Source organism: Eriocheir sinensis, chromosome 47, assembly GCF_024679095.1.
Source record: "Eriocheir sinensis breed Jianghai 21 chromosome 47, ASM2467909v1, whole genome shotgun sequence".
In the NCBI taxonomy this organism is placed as follows: domain Eukaryota; kingdom Metazoa; phylum Arthropoda; class Malacostraca; order Decapoda; family Varunidae; genus Eriocheir; species Eriocheir sinensis.
In genome coordinates this window covers 8,482,427-8,497,927 of record NC_066555.1, presented here as the reverse complement: position 1 = coordinate 8,497,927, position 15,501 = coordinate 8,482,427, and the positions used below count along the sequence as shown (strand labels likewise).

The 15,501-nt window shown below is 40.0% G+C and overlaps 1 protein-coding gene across 1 annotated transcript in view; it reads right to left on the bottom strand.

Annotated features, from left to right (window-relative positions):
* Positions 1 to 15,501, bottom strand: part of LOC126981364 (condensin complex subunit 2-like) — a 161,175-nt gene that overhangs the window by 7,574 nt on the left and 138,100 nt on the right. The window contains exon 10 of the mRNA XM_050832386.1: positions 9,342 to 9,460. Coding sequence (XP_050688343.1) covers positions 9,342 to 9,460 — 119 coding nt within the window. The remainder of the gene's footprint in view (positions 1 to 9,341; positions 9,461 to 15,501) is intronic.

Sequence of the window (15,501 nt, the reverse complement as noted above, 5' to 3'; positions counted from 1 at the left end):
TTGTTTTATTAGCTTAAGTATTAATAACACTGGTCAACAAGAATTTTGTCCCAAGGAAATAATAGCTGCATCTTATATGTTTTTGAATGCAGAATCCAAAAAATTATGTCAATTTTTTTCCATCATCCACAGTTTTTGTGTTCCACGGTATCACTCTCAGTTCCTGTTAAGTGGGATAAATTTCACTTCAGCTGAGTAAGATTGGTATACAGTACTGTGTGACATTGTACACTAGCGTACCTACCATTCACCTTCATAATGCCAAGAAACTGTATAAACAACCCAAACAATTTTTGCTATATATGCAGTGTATTGAGATTTAAGTCACAAAGACGGTGTTTCACGCCATTGATTAAAAAGTGTTATTTATGGATAATACATTTAATTATATATATATATATATATATATATATATATATATATATATATATATATATATATATATATATATATATATATATATATATATATTTGGTATCAAAAGAACGCAAAATTAAATGTATTATTCATAAATGGGAAGAAATATGGTTGAATACTAAAGAAAAATAGAAATAATATGTATAATAAGGCTTAATATAGGTTGATTTATACGGTGAAATGATTATATAAAAATAGTAACTTTTTATATAGATATCTTAAAATGGCTTTAATACAAGATAGTCAACATACTGAAGTGTTCATATATGATCTTTTATGCGGATATATCAATTTCTGTGGCGGCAGGAAGGGTTTTCGTTGCGCTGCGTGAAATGAGTCAGATTCAGCGAATTTTCGTCGTGACTTCTGGTCAAGCTCGAGCTAAAACTACTGGAGCTAGGAGGGCGTGCTTGGTGGCAAATGAAAGCTCTATTGATACAGATTAATAATCAGAAAAAATTTGGAAGACACTAAATAAATAAAAAAAGTTATAAGCAAAAAACTACGACGTGTCCAAATCGCGGCAAAAGGGCCGAAAAACTGGCTATATTGTGACGGCTTGACAACAAACTTGGAATCGAGCTATCAAAAAATCCTTCGAGGTGATCAAATTACATTGCCAAGAGGCCCTACATACCAAATTACAGCCTTCTAGAGGCAATAGCCATGGCACACGAGACAAAAACGGCAAAGTGTATGGAGTTCGTTAAAATCGCTCACAAAAGGGTTTACGTTTCGAGCTCTAGCGACGAAACTATTGGGAGTAGGGAAATGTTATGCATCATATTGGAAAGCACATTGGTAGGGCTAAATTATTTGTTAAATACATTTTTTTAAACTCTCAAAAAATGAGCGGGTTTTAAGGTTGGGAACTCAAAAATAGTTTTTTTCAGTAGTTTTTTGTGAATTTATTCGATTGTTTACCCTTTCGAGTCATTTTTTGAGCCCAGTCGCTTATTAAAAAATATAGCCCTTTCATTTTTCCGTCGATTGATACCAAAAAACATTTCTCCCAGAAATAAGGGAATTATGATGATTCGCACCAAAGCGGTTGATTTTCCAAAATTTGTGGCTTAATGACAGGGCTGGGGCAAGTTTTCGGTCCATAGTGAAGGGTTCACTGCAAACATACTTCGTTTCTTTCTCCTCCCTCTCCATCCCCATATTGTTTTCCTTCCTTCTCATTTCTTTCTTCTTTTCCTTTCCCCTCCCTCCCAGTTTTTCTCTTTTCATCTCTTTTCCTCTCACTCACACCTTTTTTCTCTCCCTCTTTCCTCACCTTTACCTGACTCTCTCTCTCTCTCTCTCTCTCTCTCTCTCTCTCTCTCTCTCTCTCTCTCTTCTCTTCTCTTCCTGTCCCATTTCCTCCACTCATTTCCCTTGTGCGAGAAGCGAATTAACACTAATAAAAGCCCACCGTGGTTTAATAGCGAAATTAAACAATCAGTCAATGAGAGAAAATTGTTTTACAGGTTAAAGAAAGAACAAAGCACGCCCGAGAACATTAGACTTTATAATGATGCCAGGCGACGAGTAAAAAGACTAGTAGGTCAGGCAAAGCGTAGATATGAAGAAAATATTGCAGCCAACTGTAAAAATAACCCGAAATCTTTCTTCAGTTACATAAACAACAGAAAGGCGATCAAAAGTGGTATTGGACCTTTAACAAACAGCGACGGTGCACTAGTGACTGACAGCCAACACATTGCAAACCTCTTAAACAATTACTTTTCCTCGGTGTATAATACTAACAGTCTTCCTCTCGCTACCACCAACACCAGTACCATTGTAAATCTCGAGCATGCATTGCCTAATTTTGAAATAACAACCGATGAAGTCCTTAAAGCTCTCCATTCACTTAAAACAAATAAAAGTCCTGGACCTGACAAAGTATATCCAACTCTGCTGAAAGAAACGAAGAGCGAAATACTCTCCTCCCTCACAACCGTATTCAATATGTCCTTGCGACAAGGCATCGTCCCTTCAGATTGGAAAAAGGCTAACGTGACACCAATTTTCAAGAAAGGAGACAAAAAAGTACCAGGTAATTACAGGCCCATTAGTCTAACTTCGGTTGTAGGTAAGCTACTTGAGGGCATAATTAGAGACAAAATTGTGAGTTACCTTGAAAGCCACTCATTGATTGGGGACTCACAACATGGCTTCCGAAACAAAAGATCCTGCCTATCAAACCTATTAACCTGTTATAACGACCTCTTCACTGTTTATGACGTAACCAAATCATTGGACGTGGTTTATCTTGATTTCCAGAAAGCGTTTGATAAAGTCCCGCATCATAAATTACTTTACAAATTAAAGCAAATAGGTATTGACGGTCAAGTAAACCAATGGATCGCGAATTGGTTGAGCAACAGACAACAAAGAGTAGTGATTGACGGATTTAACTCAGAGTGGGTGCCTGTCACTAGTGGCGTCCCTCAGGGCTCGGTCCTTGGCCCAGTGCTCTTCATTATTTACATCAACGACGTGGATGTTGGACTCAATAACCGCATTAGTGAATTTGCAGACGACACAAAGATTGGTAACTCGGTTCTCACTGACGAAGACAGGCAAGGCCTCCAAGAGGATTTGCACAAAATTTCAGCTTGGTCGGATAGATGGGAGATGCCCTTTAACGTAGACAAGTGCCAGGTCCTTCAAGTTGGAACGAGGAATAAGAAGTTCGAATACGAAATGCGCGGCGTTAAACTCAAAAGCGTTCAATGCGTCAAAGACTTGGGGTCAAAATCGTCAAACCTCAAATTCTCACAGCAATGCATCGATGCAGCAAATAAAGCGAACAGAATGTTGGGCTTCATTAAAAGAAACTTTGTATTCAGGAATAAAGATGTAATACTCCCGCTCTACAACAGTTTAGTCAGACCCCACTTGGAATATGCGGTACAGTTTTGGTCCCCCCACCATGCAAAGGATATTGCTAAATTAGAAGGTATTCAGCGTCGGGCAACGAAAATGATCCCTTCCTTGCGCAACAAATCCTACGAAGAAAGGCTTTCTACCCTTAACATGTTCTCTCTTGAGAAACGTCGCCTCCGAGGAAAACTGATCGAATGTTTTAAAATACTTAATGGTTTCACGAATGTAGACAGATCAACATTGTTTATGATCGATGACACTTTGCGCACGAGGAACAATGGCGTAAAACTCAGATGTAGACAAGTAAATTCAGACTGCACAAAATTTTTCTTCACTAACGTTGTAGTGCGAGAATGGAATAAGCTTCCACCATCAGTGGTCCAGTGTAACACGATTGACTCCTTCAAAAATAAGCTCGACCGTCACTTCCTTCAACTTAATATCAACTAGAGTAGAAGTGCAACGTTTTGGAGTCTTCTGATTAATGTAAAATCACTTAGGTTTAAGGACAGACCACCAAGTCTGGACCATGGGGTCTGTGTGGTCTGATTTTCTATGTAAATCTATGTAAATCTATGTTTCCTCCTTTCTCCCACTCTCTTATCTATAGCCTTATCTTTCACTCTATCACTCTCGTCCTCCCTTTCTCCTTCCCAGGCACACACACACACACACACACACACACACACACACTCAAGAGTGACAGACAGAACACAGGAAAGGGATGGATGGGTTGATTGTATTTATCTAGATTTGAAAAAGGCCTTTGACAAAGTTCCACATACAAGACTATTATGGAAACTGGAAAATAAAGGAGGATTGAAAGGAAATATGAAAAAATGGATGGCAAGCTACCTAATGGGAAGGGAGATGAGAACTGTGGTCAAGGACATAAAATCAGAATGGAGAAATGTAGAAAGCGGAGTACCACAGGGTTCAGTATTAGCACCGATAATCTTCCTGGTATATGTAAATGACATGGCTGAAGGAGTTAATAGCTACATAAACCTGTTTGCTGACGATGCTAAATTACAAAAACATATAAGAAACAAAGAAGATTGTGAAATATTGCAAGAAGACCTATACAAAATTTGGAAATGGAGTATGGATTGGGAGATGGAATTTAATGTGAAAAAATGTCATGTTATGGAAATGGGTAAAAGTGAAACAAGGCCAATCTGGATATACAAAATGGGAAATGGTGAAACATTAAAAAAAGTGCATGAAGAGAGAGATCTGGGAGTAGTGATGAGGGATGATAATCAACCAGAGAGTCATATAAATCGGATCTTTAGAGACACATATAACTTGGTGAGAAATATTGGAGTAGCATTTAACTACATGGACAAGGACATGATGAGAAGGCTAATCACTACCATGACTAGACCAAAATTAGAATATGCAGAGGTAGTGGTCCCCCATAAGAAGAAGCATATAAAGAAACTAGAAAGAATACAGAGGATGGCATCAAAATGGTCCCAGAGTTGGAGGATTAATATACGAGGAAAGATTAAAGGAAATGAACTTAACAACACTGGAACAAAGAAGAGAAAGGGGAGACCTAATCCAAATTTATAAATTATTAAACAAAATAGATGAAGTAGATAATGAAGAACTGCTACTAACAGAAGGAAACATAAGCAGAAATACAAGAGGACACAGTAAAAAATTGAGAAAGGGGAGATGCTTGAGAGACACAAAGAAGTATAGCTTCCCGCAAAGAAATGTAGAGGTTTGAAACAGTCTGAGCGAGGATATAGTATCAGCGAGGAGTGTGCAAAGCTTTAAAGATAAGTTGGATAAATGCAGACACGGAGACGGGACCACACGAGCATAATGCCCAGGCCCTGTAAAACTACAACTAGGTAAATACAACTAGGTAAATACACACACACACACACACACACACACACACACACACACACACACACACACACACACACACACACACACAGAAGTGGAAATGAGAAGGGTGTGGGGAGGGAGGGGCAGAAGGGGGAGTCAGCTCATGTCCTTCAGAAGCCCTGACCTGACTCCCTTTTGCCTCTCCCTCCCCACACCCTTCTCCTTTTCCTTGTTTTCATCCTCTATATCTCTCCCTGTTTCCTCCACTCCTTTTCCTTGTTCTCCCTTCTAACATCTTTTATCTATTTTTTTTTTTTTTATCACTCACTCTGTCCCTCTCCTCCTCCCTCTCCCCTTCCCAGTATTTATCTAGTTGTGATATAAAGGAGGTGACCTACGCTCATATGAGAATGGCATGGAGAAGTTGTGTGGCAGCCGAGGAGTCATGCTGACCCATAAAACCCTACGCAAACTTCAAAAGTACCTTCAGCGTGTACCACGCAGGGGTAACTTTCTGGGATTTTTTAAATGAAAAAGGTGCGCGTTATACACTGCAAAATACAGTACTTTGTCCTTAAATCAAGAGATATGAAGAACGCCAATGTCTTGGACTCGCGGTGCGTCATGTGCCACCCCAAGGAGACCATCATTAACAGACAGACGGCAAGCCTTTACAACATGAAGTCACATGTCAAGAGGACACACCCAGCGCATACCACCCAGTTTGATCATCATCTGATATTGGCATGCTATACTTTTCTGGAAAGCTCTATGTCTAAGCTACAACATATTTAAATTTCAGGTCACTAGGTCTGTTTTTAAGGGTTTTAGAGCCAAAATACTAAACCAAAACTAAATCTATACAAAAAAGTTAGTGGTTAACAGTTAGCGTTAGCTTCCACTAACCTCTTTACCAGTGTAGCGGTTTAGCGTAAGTGAAGCTAACTTTTTAGTTAGTGGATTACTGGTTAGCCAAGCTAACTTTTCGGTTAGTGGTGCCCACCACTGCGAGCTTGTCTATAGCTTTCCCTATTTATGGCATTCCTTCTCCTTTTTAAGTTTCTCCATGCTTTACCCTTCTTTTGCTTTGCTTCCAGACATCTTGTATTAAACCACTCTTTTTTCCCTCTTTTCTTTATTACATAGTAGGGTACCCAATTTACCACACCTTCATTATAAGTTTTAAGGAAGTAATCATATATTTGTTGTACTTTTCTAAGCTTTTTTCATTTCTGACCAATTCATACTTCCCAAAAGAGCTTTCAATTCATTATACTTAGCCTTATTGTAATTCCTTCTTTTCTCTTTATGGTTTTCTAATCCAATCTCTTCACATTCTTGATCAATTTTTATTTGCAATACTTCATGGTCACTCTTTCCCAGTGGGCACTCGTGTTGCATCATGAGGTTTTCTGTGGCCAGTTTTAATACTTTAGCCGCTCATGTATTTCCTTCACCTTCCACTTCAAACTTTTCCCAATTGAGATTTTTACAGTTAAGTCCCCTGCTAGAAGTACATTCTTGCTATTTCTAATAATATCCTCTAATGTTTTACTTTATTTTCTGACAGGATGTTATGAATTTCATTAGTCCAGCTTGCTGTGTGTGGGGGCACATATGACACCATTGCTGTCAGCTTTTCACTGCATTTCAATTGTAATAGAACACTTGAAACTTCAGTATTATCTGGTCCTGCTCTCACTTTTAACACTTTTAAATTCATTTTGACTAATATCATCACCCCTCCACCACTATTTCCTATCTGTCTTTTCTATATAAGTTACAATTGCACTGTTCTATTCCCACCAATTCTGTTCCTTTTGTTAGTTTTGTTTCAGTGATGCACATTACATCTGGTTTAGCTTTGTTCAGTTGGTCTCTTGATTCTGGCTTTTTTTATATAAGTCCATTGACATGAGTGCACATTAACCTAAGCTTTTTCGTTCCTTTCTCTACCTTACTGTTGTTGCTGTTTAACTGTTCTCCTTTTCCCTCTTCTTGATCTACCACTTCATCACTCTGTCTTTTTGCACTCTCCAAAAAACCCTCCCTCTTCTGACTCTTCTTTCTTCATTCCTGTGCTTGGCTTCACTCACAATTTCCCTCATCTTATTTCTTTCCTCTATGCTCTCATTTTTCCTTATATGTGTGTCTTTATATTGTTCTATACCTTCTGGTTTTCCACTCCGACTTATAATCATCTCAGTTGCCGTTTGTGACATTAAATTTAGCTTAATTGGTCTATTTTTCCCATTCTCATATTTTCCTAGTCTTGTCACCTCATCCACCTCTTCTGTCAGTCTTCCAGCTTCTTCATCCGGCCTTGTCAGTATTTCTTTCACTTAAGTGATTTCATCTCTCTCTTTCTGTGCCCTTATTGGGATTTTCTCCTTAACATCCATGATTATAACTCTTCTTCTTCTCTGCCAATTCTCAAACCAAGTCTTCCTCATTTCTCATTACCTGGACAACCTCATGCTTCATTTCCACTTTTCTTTCCTTTTCTTGTTGCTCCAGGATTGCTTTAAAACATCTTTTCTCCTTTTCATTTTCTTTTTTCCATATATTTATTTCTACATCAACTATTTTTTTTTTTCAACATCAACTTCACTGTCAGTATTTACCTTTACCTTTTGCGATATTTCCCCTTTGACCATTGCTTTCATCTTGTCTTCAATGTTATCCTCACTGGCACTTCCCTCTTTCAGTTTTCTGTTTTCCTCCCTTAGTTTACTGACTTCTTCCCCCTGGCATCTAGCTCCTTCAGATCATCCAAAATGTCAACAAATTTTCTCAAATCCTCCCTCAGACCCCCCCCCCCCCCCTTTTTTTCCCTATTGCGCCGGTGGGCATCTTCCCGGTGGGGCCTGATGGTCGGCCCAAGGCTTCTTCCAGGTGGGGCCTGATGGTCGGCCCAGCCCGTTCTGGCGCAGGCGAGTGTTTATAGTGGCGCCATCTTGCATTGGCTCATGCTGCCCCCCGGAACTCGCTCTTAATTCGCTTGGACGGCTTCCTCTAGAGTCCAGATTGATGGGTGGTCTTCAGGACAGCATGTGGGTAGTTTTAAGCCACTCGGCGGTGACTGAAAAATCAGAGTGGTAGCGTGGGGATTCGAACCCGCGTTGTCCATCACGCGGTGAATGTGGGCCCAGTACGCTACCAGTTCGGCCACCGCCTACCCATGCCCTACCCTACCCCGCCTATGTTCTTATGTTCTCATGGCTGAGTTCCAACACCCTCCAGCCTCGCTGCAAGGACTGTGGCCAGACTGGCCACCATTGGAGCGCCTGCCCCTGGCCCAAGGACGTAGCGTAGGCGGGAAACACGGACAGGCTGGAGAAGGGAGCCGAATGCCAGCCGTCCACAGTCCCCGGGCCCCGCCTTGTGTAAGCTGCCACCGTTCGACCAGCGCGATGCAGGTGGGAGCTGGGAGGCTCAGTGAATAACAAGCCATGTCGCTTGACAGTAAACACCGGGGCTGAGGAGACCTCAGTGCAGCCCGACACAGGGCACTGTGTGCAGCTTGAGGGGCCAGTGGAGGCTCGTACTGACGTAAGCAGTGCAGTGGAGTGGCTCCCGATGTACGTTGCCGGTCTGGAGGAGCTGTGCTTGCTGGGCCTTGATTTATTTCTCCAGCCATCTGATGGTTGTCCACAATCCCGGGGCTGGCATTCGGGCCAGTGAATAAATCGGGAAAGCCATCAGCTTCGTACACAATGTCCTTCCCACTCGACACCATTTTGCCTGGGTGGGTCTGACTACAGCAGTGTTTACACTGCCAATGGCAACTTTTCCTCTATTTCTTTCTGTTCACTTATCCTTTTGGGAGACAGGACCTGCTCTACTGCCCTATCCCCAGGCCCTGACCCCATAAAAATAGGTAAATGAGTCGAATATGTGGTCTATTGGCAGAGCGGATCGGTGAGTTATTTATGTCCCGGCATCCTGACAGTCACCAGTGTATGTGCATGTGTGCATATGTGTGTGAATAATCTGTCCAAGCACAGGCAAATATGTAGATTCGAATTTTTTTAGTATTTCTTTTTATATAAAGAAAATAGCATCAAAAACATCTACTACATAAATTATATGAACATGATATCTAAGGAATACAGCTTATATTAAACAAATTTTTGGTCATATATGGCATCACTTTAAGACTCCATGATACCAAAACAAAAACAGTCTCAATATATACTTACTGCCTGCAGTTCTCTTTTTCCATTATAGGGTCTGAGAGCATGTCCCACATTGCAGCTTTCAACTTCTTCATGTCAACTTTTTTTGCAGTTCTTGCATAACCAATATTGACTTTTTCAACCTGTAAATAACAGTTTGTTTATGAAAATTAAATGCAGCACCTAATCACCAAGAACATTAATAGCTTCAGAATGACGAATAATAAATCATAAATAAATAATTGCTGAGTCAGTATGAAGCATTGCCAATATTTAGTCAGCAATAATGTACTGTCCCAAAAATTAATTAATATTGTAGATACAACATGATATTTTATCAGATGTAAATAACAGAAATATCATGAAAATAAAATGCATCACCAAATCACTAAGAACATTAATATTTCCAGAATGATTAGTATCAAATTAATAGTGATGAATCAATATGAAGTACAGACAATACATATTAAAAGTGAACAATATTCCCCGATTATTTAGTAATTAATATTGTCAGGGCAGCATAAATTATCTGTATGGGAGCACGCTTGACCTTTTTTAGCTTACAGTGGCTACCACAGATCATTGCACCATGTCTATCCCTCCTTCCTCCACTCCACACTCCTCCCCTACCACACCCCTACTTATAGCAGTTCTCTCTCTCTCTCTCTCTCTCTCAAGTACCACCACCTCTATTACCAAGCCTCTAGATAACTTAAAATCCTTAGTTTCAATGTAGCCTAAGAAACAAATTTGATGAACTGAGATGTCTTGCTTTAACAGAAAATTTTGACATAATTAAACATTTATCGACACCACAAATATTGATTTAAGTTCAATACAACATAGATGGCTACAGACTCTTCAACAAAGATCGTTTATGTCAAAAGCTATTTGCAACCCACTGACAAAACACTGAAACAGTAACGTTGAACATTAAACATTGCAAAAGTCAACTTAAATATATCTGTCACCTACAGACCTCCCGGCAATCACTCGATGACGACCTTGAAATGCTTAAGGCAGTCACTTAATAACAGCGACTCACTGATATTAGGAGACTTTAACCTCCCCATATCGACACTGTCAGGTACAGAAGGCGAGTCACATAGAATGATCAATTTCTAGAAGAAAATTATCTAAGCCAAATGGTTTCTGAGCCAACTCGACAAAATAATATACTCGACCTTGTTATAACAACCCAAGATAACCTAGTCAGTAGTGTCACGGTAGGAGAACACCTGGTTCTTGCGATCATAAATTAGCATTAAAGCTCAATCATCAGTGACTGAAAATAAAGTAAAGGTGCCCAATTTCAAAGAGCTAACTTACAAAACTAACAGAAATACAACTATCAGATGAAGCCCTAAGCCTTAAAAATCACTTACTCACTCAGCAGAACACATTAATTAACACTAATAAAGGTTTAATAAAATTAAACAATCAGTCAATGAGAGAAAATTGTTTTACAGGTTAAAGAAAGAACAAAGACGCCCGAAAACATTAGACTTTATAATGATAAAAGACTAGTAGGTCAAAGAAAATATTGCAGCCAACTGTAAAAATAATCCGAAATCTTTCTTCAGTTACATAAACAACAGAAAGGCGATCAAAAGTGGTATTGGACCTTTAACAAACAGCGACGGTGCACTAGTGACTGACAGCCAACACATTGCAAACCTCTTAACTAACAGTCTTCCTCTCGCTACCACCAACACCAGTACTATTGTAAATCTCGAGCATGCATTGCCTAATTTTGAAATAACAACCGATGAAGTCCTTAAAGCTCTCCATTCACTTAAAACAAATAAAAGTCCTGGACCTGACAAAGTATATCCAACTCTGCTGAAAGAAACAAAGAGCGAAATACTCTCCTCCCTCACAACCGTATTCAATATGTCCTTCAGATTGGAAAAAGGCTAACGTGACACCGATTTTTAAGAAAGGAGACAAAAAAGTACCAGGTAATTACAGGCCCATTAGTCTAACTTCGGTTGTAGGTAAGCTACTTGAGGGCATAATTAGAGACAAAATTGTGAATTACCTTGAAAGCCGCTCATTGATTGGGGACTCACAACATGGCTTCCGAAACAAAAGATCCTGCCTATCGAACCTATTAACCTTTTATAACGACCTCTTCACTGTTTATGACGTAACCAAATCACTGGACGTAGTCTATCTTGATTTCAGAAAGCGTTTGATAAAGTCATCATAAATTACTTTACAAATTAAAGCAAATAGGTATTGACGGTCAAGTAAACCAATGGATCGCGAATTGGTTGAGCAACAGACAACAAAGAGTAGTGATCGGATTTAACTCAGAGTGTCACTAGTGGCGTCCCTCAGGGCTTTTCATTATGTACATCAACGACGTGGATGTTGGACTCAATAACCGCATTAGTAAATTTGCAGACGACACAAAGATTGGCAACTCGGTTCTCACTGACGAAGACAGGCAAAGCCTCCAAGAGGATTTGCACAAAATTTCAGCTTGGTCGGATAGATGGGAGATGCCTTTAACGAGACAAGTGCCAGGTCCTTCAAGTTGGAACGAGGAATAAGAAGTTTTAAACTCAAAAGCGCTCAATGCGCCAAAGACTTGCAAACCTCAAATTCTAACAGCAATGCATAGATGCAGCAAATAAAGCGAACAGAATGTTGGGCTTCATTAAAAGAAACTTTGTATTCAATAATAAAGATGTAATACTCCCGATCTACAACAGTTTAGTCAGACCCCACGTGGAATATGCGGTACAGTTTTGGTCTCCCCACCATGCAAAGGATATTGCTAAATTATAAGGTGTTCAGCGTAACGAAAATGATCCCTTCAACAAATCAAGAAAGGCTTTCTACCCTTAACATGTTCTCTCTTGAGAGGAAAACTGATCGAATGTTTTAAAATACTTAATGGTTTCACGAATGTAGACAGATCAACATTGTTTATGATAGATGACACTTGACGAGGAACAATGGCGTAAAACTCAGATGTAGACAAGTAAATTCAGACTGCACCAAATTTTTCTTCACCAACGCTAGAAAAGTAGAATGGAATAAGCTTCCACCGTCAGTGGTCCAGTGTAACACGATTGACTCCTTCAAAAATAAGCTCGACCGTCACTTCCTTCAACTTAATATCAACTAGAGTAGAAATGCAACGTTTTGGAGTCTTCTGATTAATGTAAAATCACTTAGGTTTAAGGACAGACCACCAAGTCTGGACCATGGGGTCTGTGTGGTCTGATTTTCTATGTAAATCTATGTAAATCTCTCTCTCTCTCTCTCTCTCTCTCTCTCTCTCTCTCTCTCTCTCTCTCTCTCTCTTCTCTCCAGATCATTAGCTTGTCTGTCAGCAGTGTCAAATGAAACAGATTCTAGGAGCAAGAAACAGTGAGCAAGATGGAAAACTGTCAGCTGGTCAGGAGACAATTACTGAGCTTATCCATACTGCTGACACTTCACAGTTCATTCAGGTGAACATTGGCTTATCATACACTACTCCTGTTCCCTTGCCCACCACCCCTGCACCTCCATCCTCATCAAGGCCTGAAGACATTTCATCACAGGAATGTGGAAAAGATAGCTCCAATACTGGCATCACTGCAGTGAGAAGAGGTGCCAGATCTGCTCGTTGTGCAATTTATTGCAATGATTGCTTTAAAACGGGAGCGTTTCCTTTAATTTTCGTCATAAAAATTCAACTTCTATTTTATGGTTTCTTGAGTACGTTAGGGCTTATGGGTGATTGCATTAGTCGATAGTTGGTCTATTGGCATTCTCCCCTCCCTGTCATGAGCTGTTGCCCGGCAAGGGACTGTGCTCCCTCCTCGGAGCGACGTACGTATGACCCCGATGGCCTGCATAAGGTGTGAGCCGTGCTAGGTGGTAATCGTGCTGTCCTGAAGTATTAAAGGCTGAAAACAGTGAATAACACTGAAAAATGAGCGAGGAGAAGGCGGGGCGACGGCTTCGCCACCGCCGGGTTTGTTTACACCGGTAAGCAGGGGAGCCAGGCCAAGGGACAATGATTTAGAAGGTTTCTCGGAAGACATGGATAGGCACATAGATGTTATGTTGAGAAGGAGACTTATTGACTTGGAAAGGGAGATGAAGGAAATGAAGGACAGAAAGGGGACGTTGGAGAGAGAGGTTGACGTCCTGAAGACTGAGAAAAATGTATGGAAAAATGCGAACACAAGCACAAGCAGGTAACGTTAAATGAGAAGACAGAGGATACAGAGGTTAAAATCAACGAATTAAAGGAAACACATAAAGTCTGGAAGGAGGAACAAGAAAAGGAAAATGTTAGCTTTAAGAAAATTGTGGAGTAGTAAGTCAAGGCGAAGGATGAAGCTACAACTGAAAAGGTGATCAAGGTGATAAAAGAAAAAACAGAAATAGTGAGGGACTCCGCTGAAAAAAAGAAGTATGAATAGTGGTGGGCATTACTGAAGAGTTCATGCCGATCAAACATACAAGGGAAAAGAAAGAAAGGAAGGCAGTGGAGCAAGTAATTGAAGCAGTTCAGGAAGAAGGTCATGAGCTGGTAGGGGAGATGGAAGAAGTATTCAGGCTTGGAAAGTATGAAGAAGGAGCCCAACGACCAGTAAATATTAGACTTAGGTCTCAAGTGGCTGCAGAAGAAGTGGTGGGAAAGTCATGGAAGTTAGCAAGAACAGAGACCTACAAAAAAGTCTGGGTAAGAAAGGACAGAAGTGTGGAGGAAAGGAACAAGATAAGAGAATTGAAGAATCAAGCCAACGAAAAGAATGAAGCAAGGTCAGGGGAGGAAAAAAAGAAGTTTTCTGGAGAGTGATGGACATGGACCTAAGGAAGTGGTACAGAAGGGAAGAGGAGACAGCTTGAAGGTGGCATACACTAATGTGAATGGGTTAATATCGTCAATGTTAGAAATAGGAGATTACCTGAGCAAGGAAAAACCAGATGTTATGGGGATTACGGAAACCAAATTGTCTGGTAGTATAGATGCATTTAACTTAGGGGATGGTAAATATAATGTATGGATGAGAAATAGAGAAAATAAACAAGGAGGAGGAGTGATGCTATTGTTGAAAAAAGAATTGACTGTGGAGGGTGTCACCTATGGTGAAGGGGAAGCGGAGGTCTTAAATGTGGGAGTAAAAATGCAAAGGGGAGGATGCAGAAATATCGTAGTGGTGTATGTCCCTCCAAAAACCAATTCATGGATAGAAGAATTGTACAAGAAGAAGCTGGAAGATACATTGGATTGCCTAAGGAGATTGATGAGGAGAAAGAAAAGATTTTGATAATGGGAGATTTTAATTGTAAGGAAGTATCATGGGAAAACTGGTCAACGGCAGGAAGTGAAGCTTCATGGGGGAACAAGGTTTTGGAATTGGTTATAGATAACGTCCTCACACAGTGGGTGGAGGAAAATACAAGATTCAGAGGAGAAGACGAGCCATCTAGATTGGACTTGATAATCACCAGGGAGCCAGATACCATAAAGGAGATGAACTATGAATAAGAGCCCTATAGGGAAGAGCGATCACGTACTTATCGAGTACATATTACGAGAAGGAGGTAAAATAATCAGGAATGAGGACTACAGGAAAGAATGGTTTAACTTTAATAAGGCAAATTTTGAACAACTTAGGAAACATTTTGAAGAAGCACAATGGGATACTTTTTTTGAGGCTGAAAATGTGGAGGAAAAATGGGCTATCTTTCTACAGATTTACAATGAAGGAGTGGAAAAGTGGGTACCAAGGATGAAAGAAGGCCAGAAATCAAGAGAAGAGTGGTACACTAGAAAGTGTGTAGACGCCAAGCAGGATAAGGAGAAGGCATGGAACAAATGGAGAAAAAATAGGAGGATGGATCTATGGAATGAGTACAAAAGGAAGAGGAATGCTTATGTCAAAGTAAGAAGAGAAGAAAAAGGAATTTTGAGAAAAATATTGTAGATAAATGGAAAGACCAGCCGAGACTGTTTTATAAGTTCATAAATGGAAAGTTGAAAAACAGAGATGAGATCAAGGAAGTTAAAGTTAATGGTGAAACTCTTGATAGTATAAGTGAAATTGTATAAGTGATGAATAATTGTTTCCAAACAGTGTTCACAAGGGAGTGTGAGTTTGAAGGTGTAGATGCAGTGCCGGGGAATAGAGTGGGTCTGGAGAGAATACAAACATCAGCAGATGAAGTT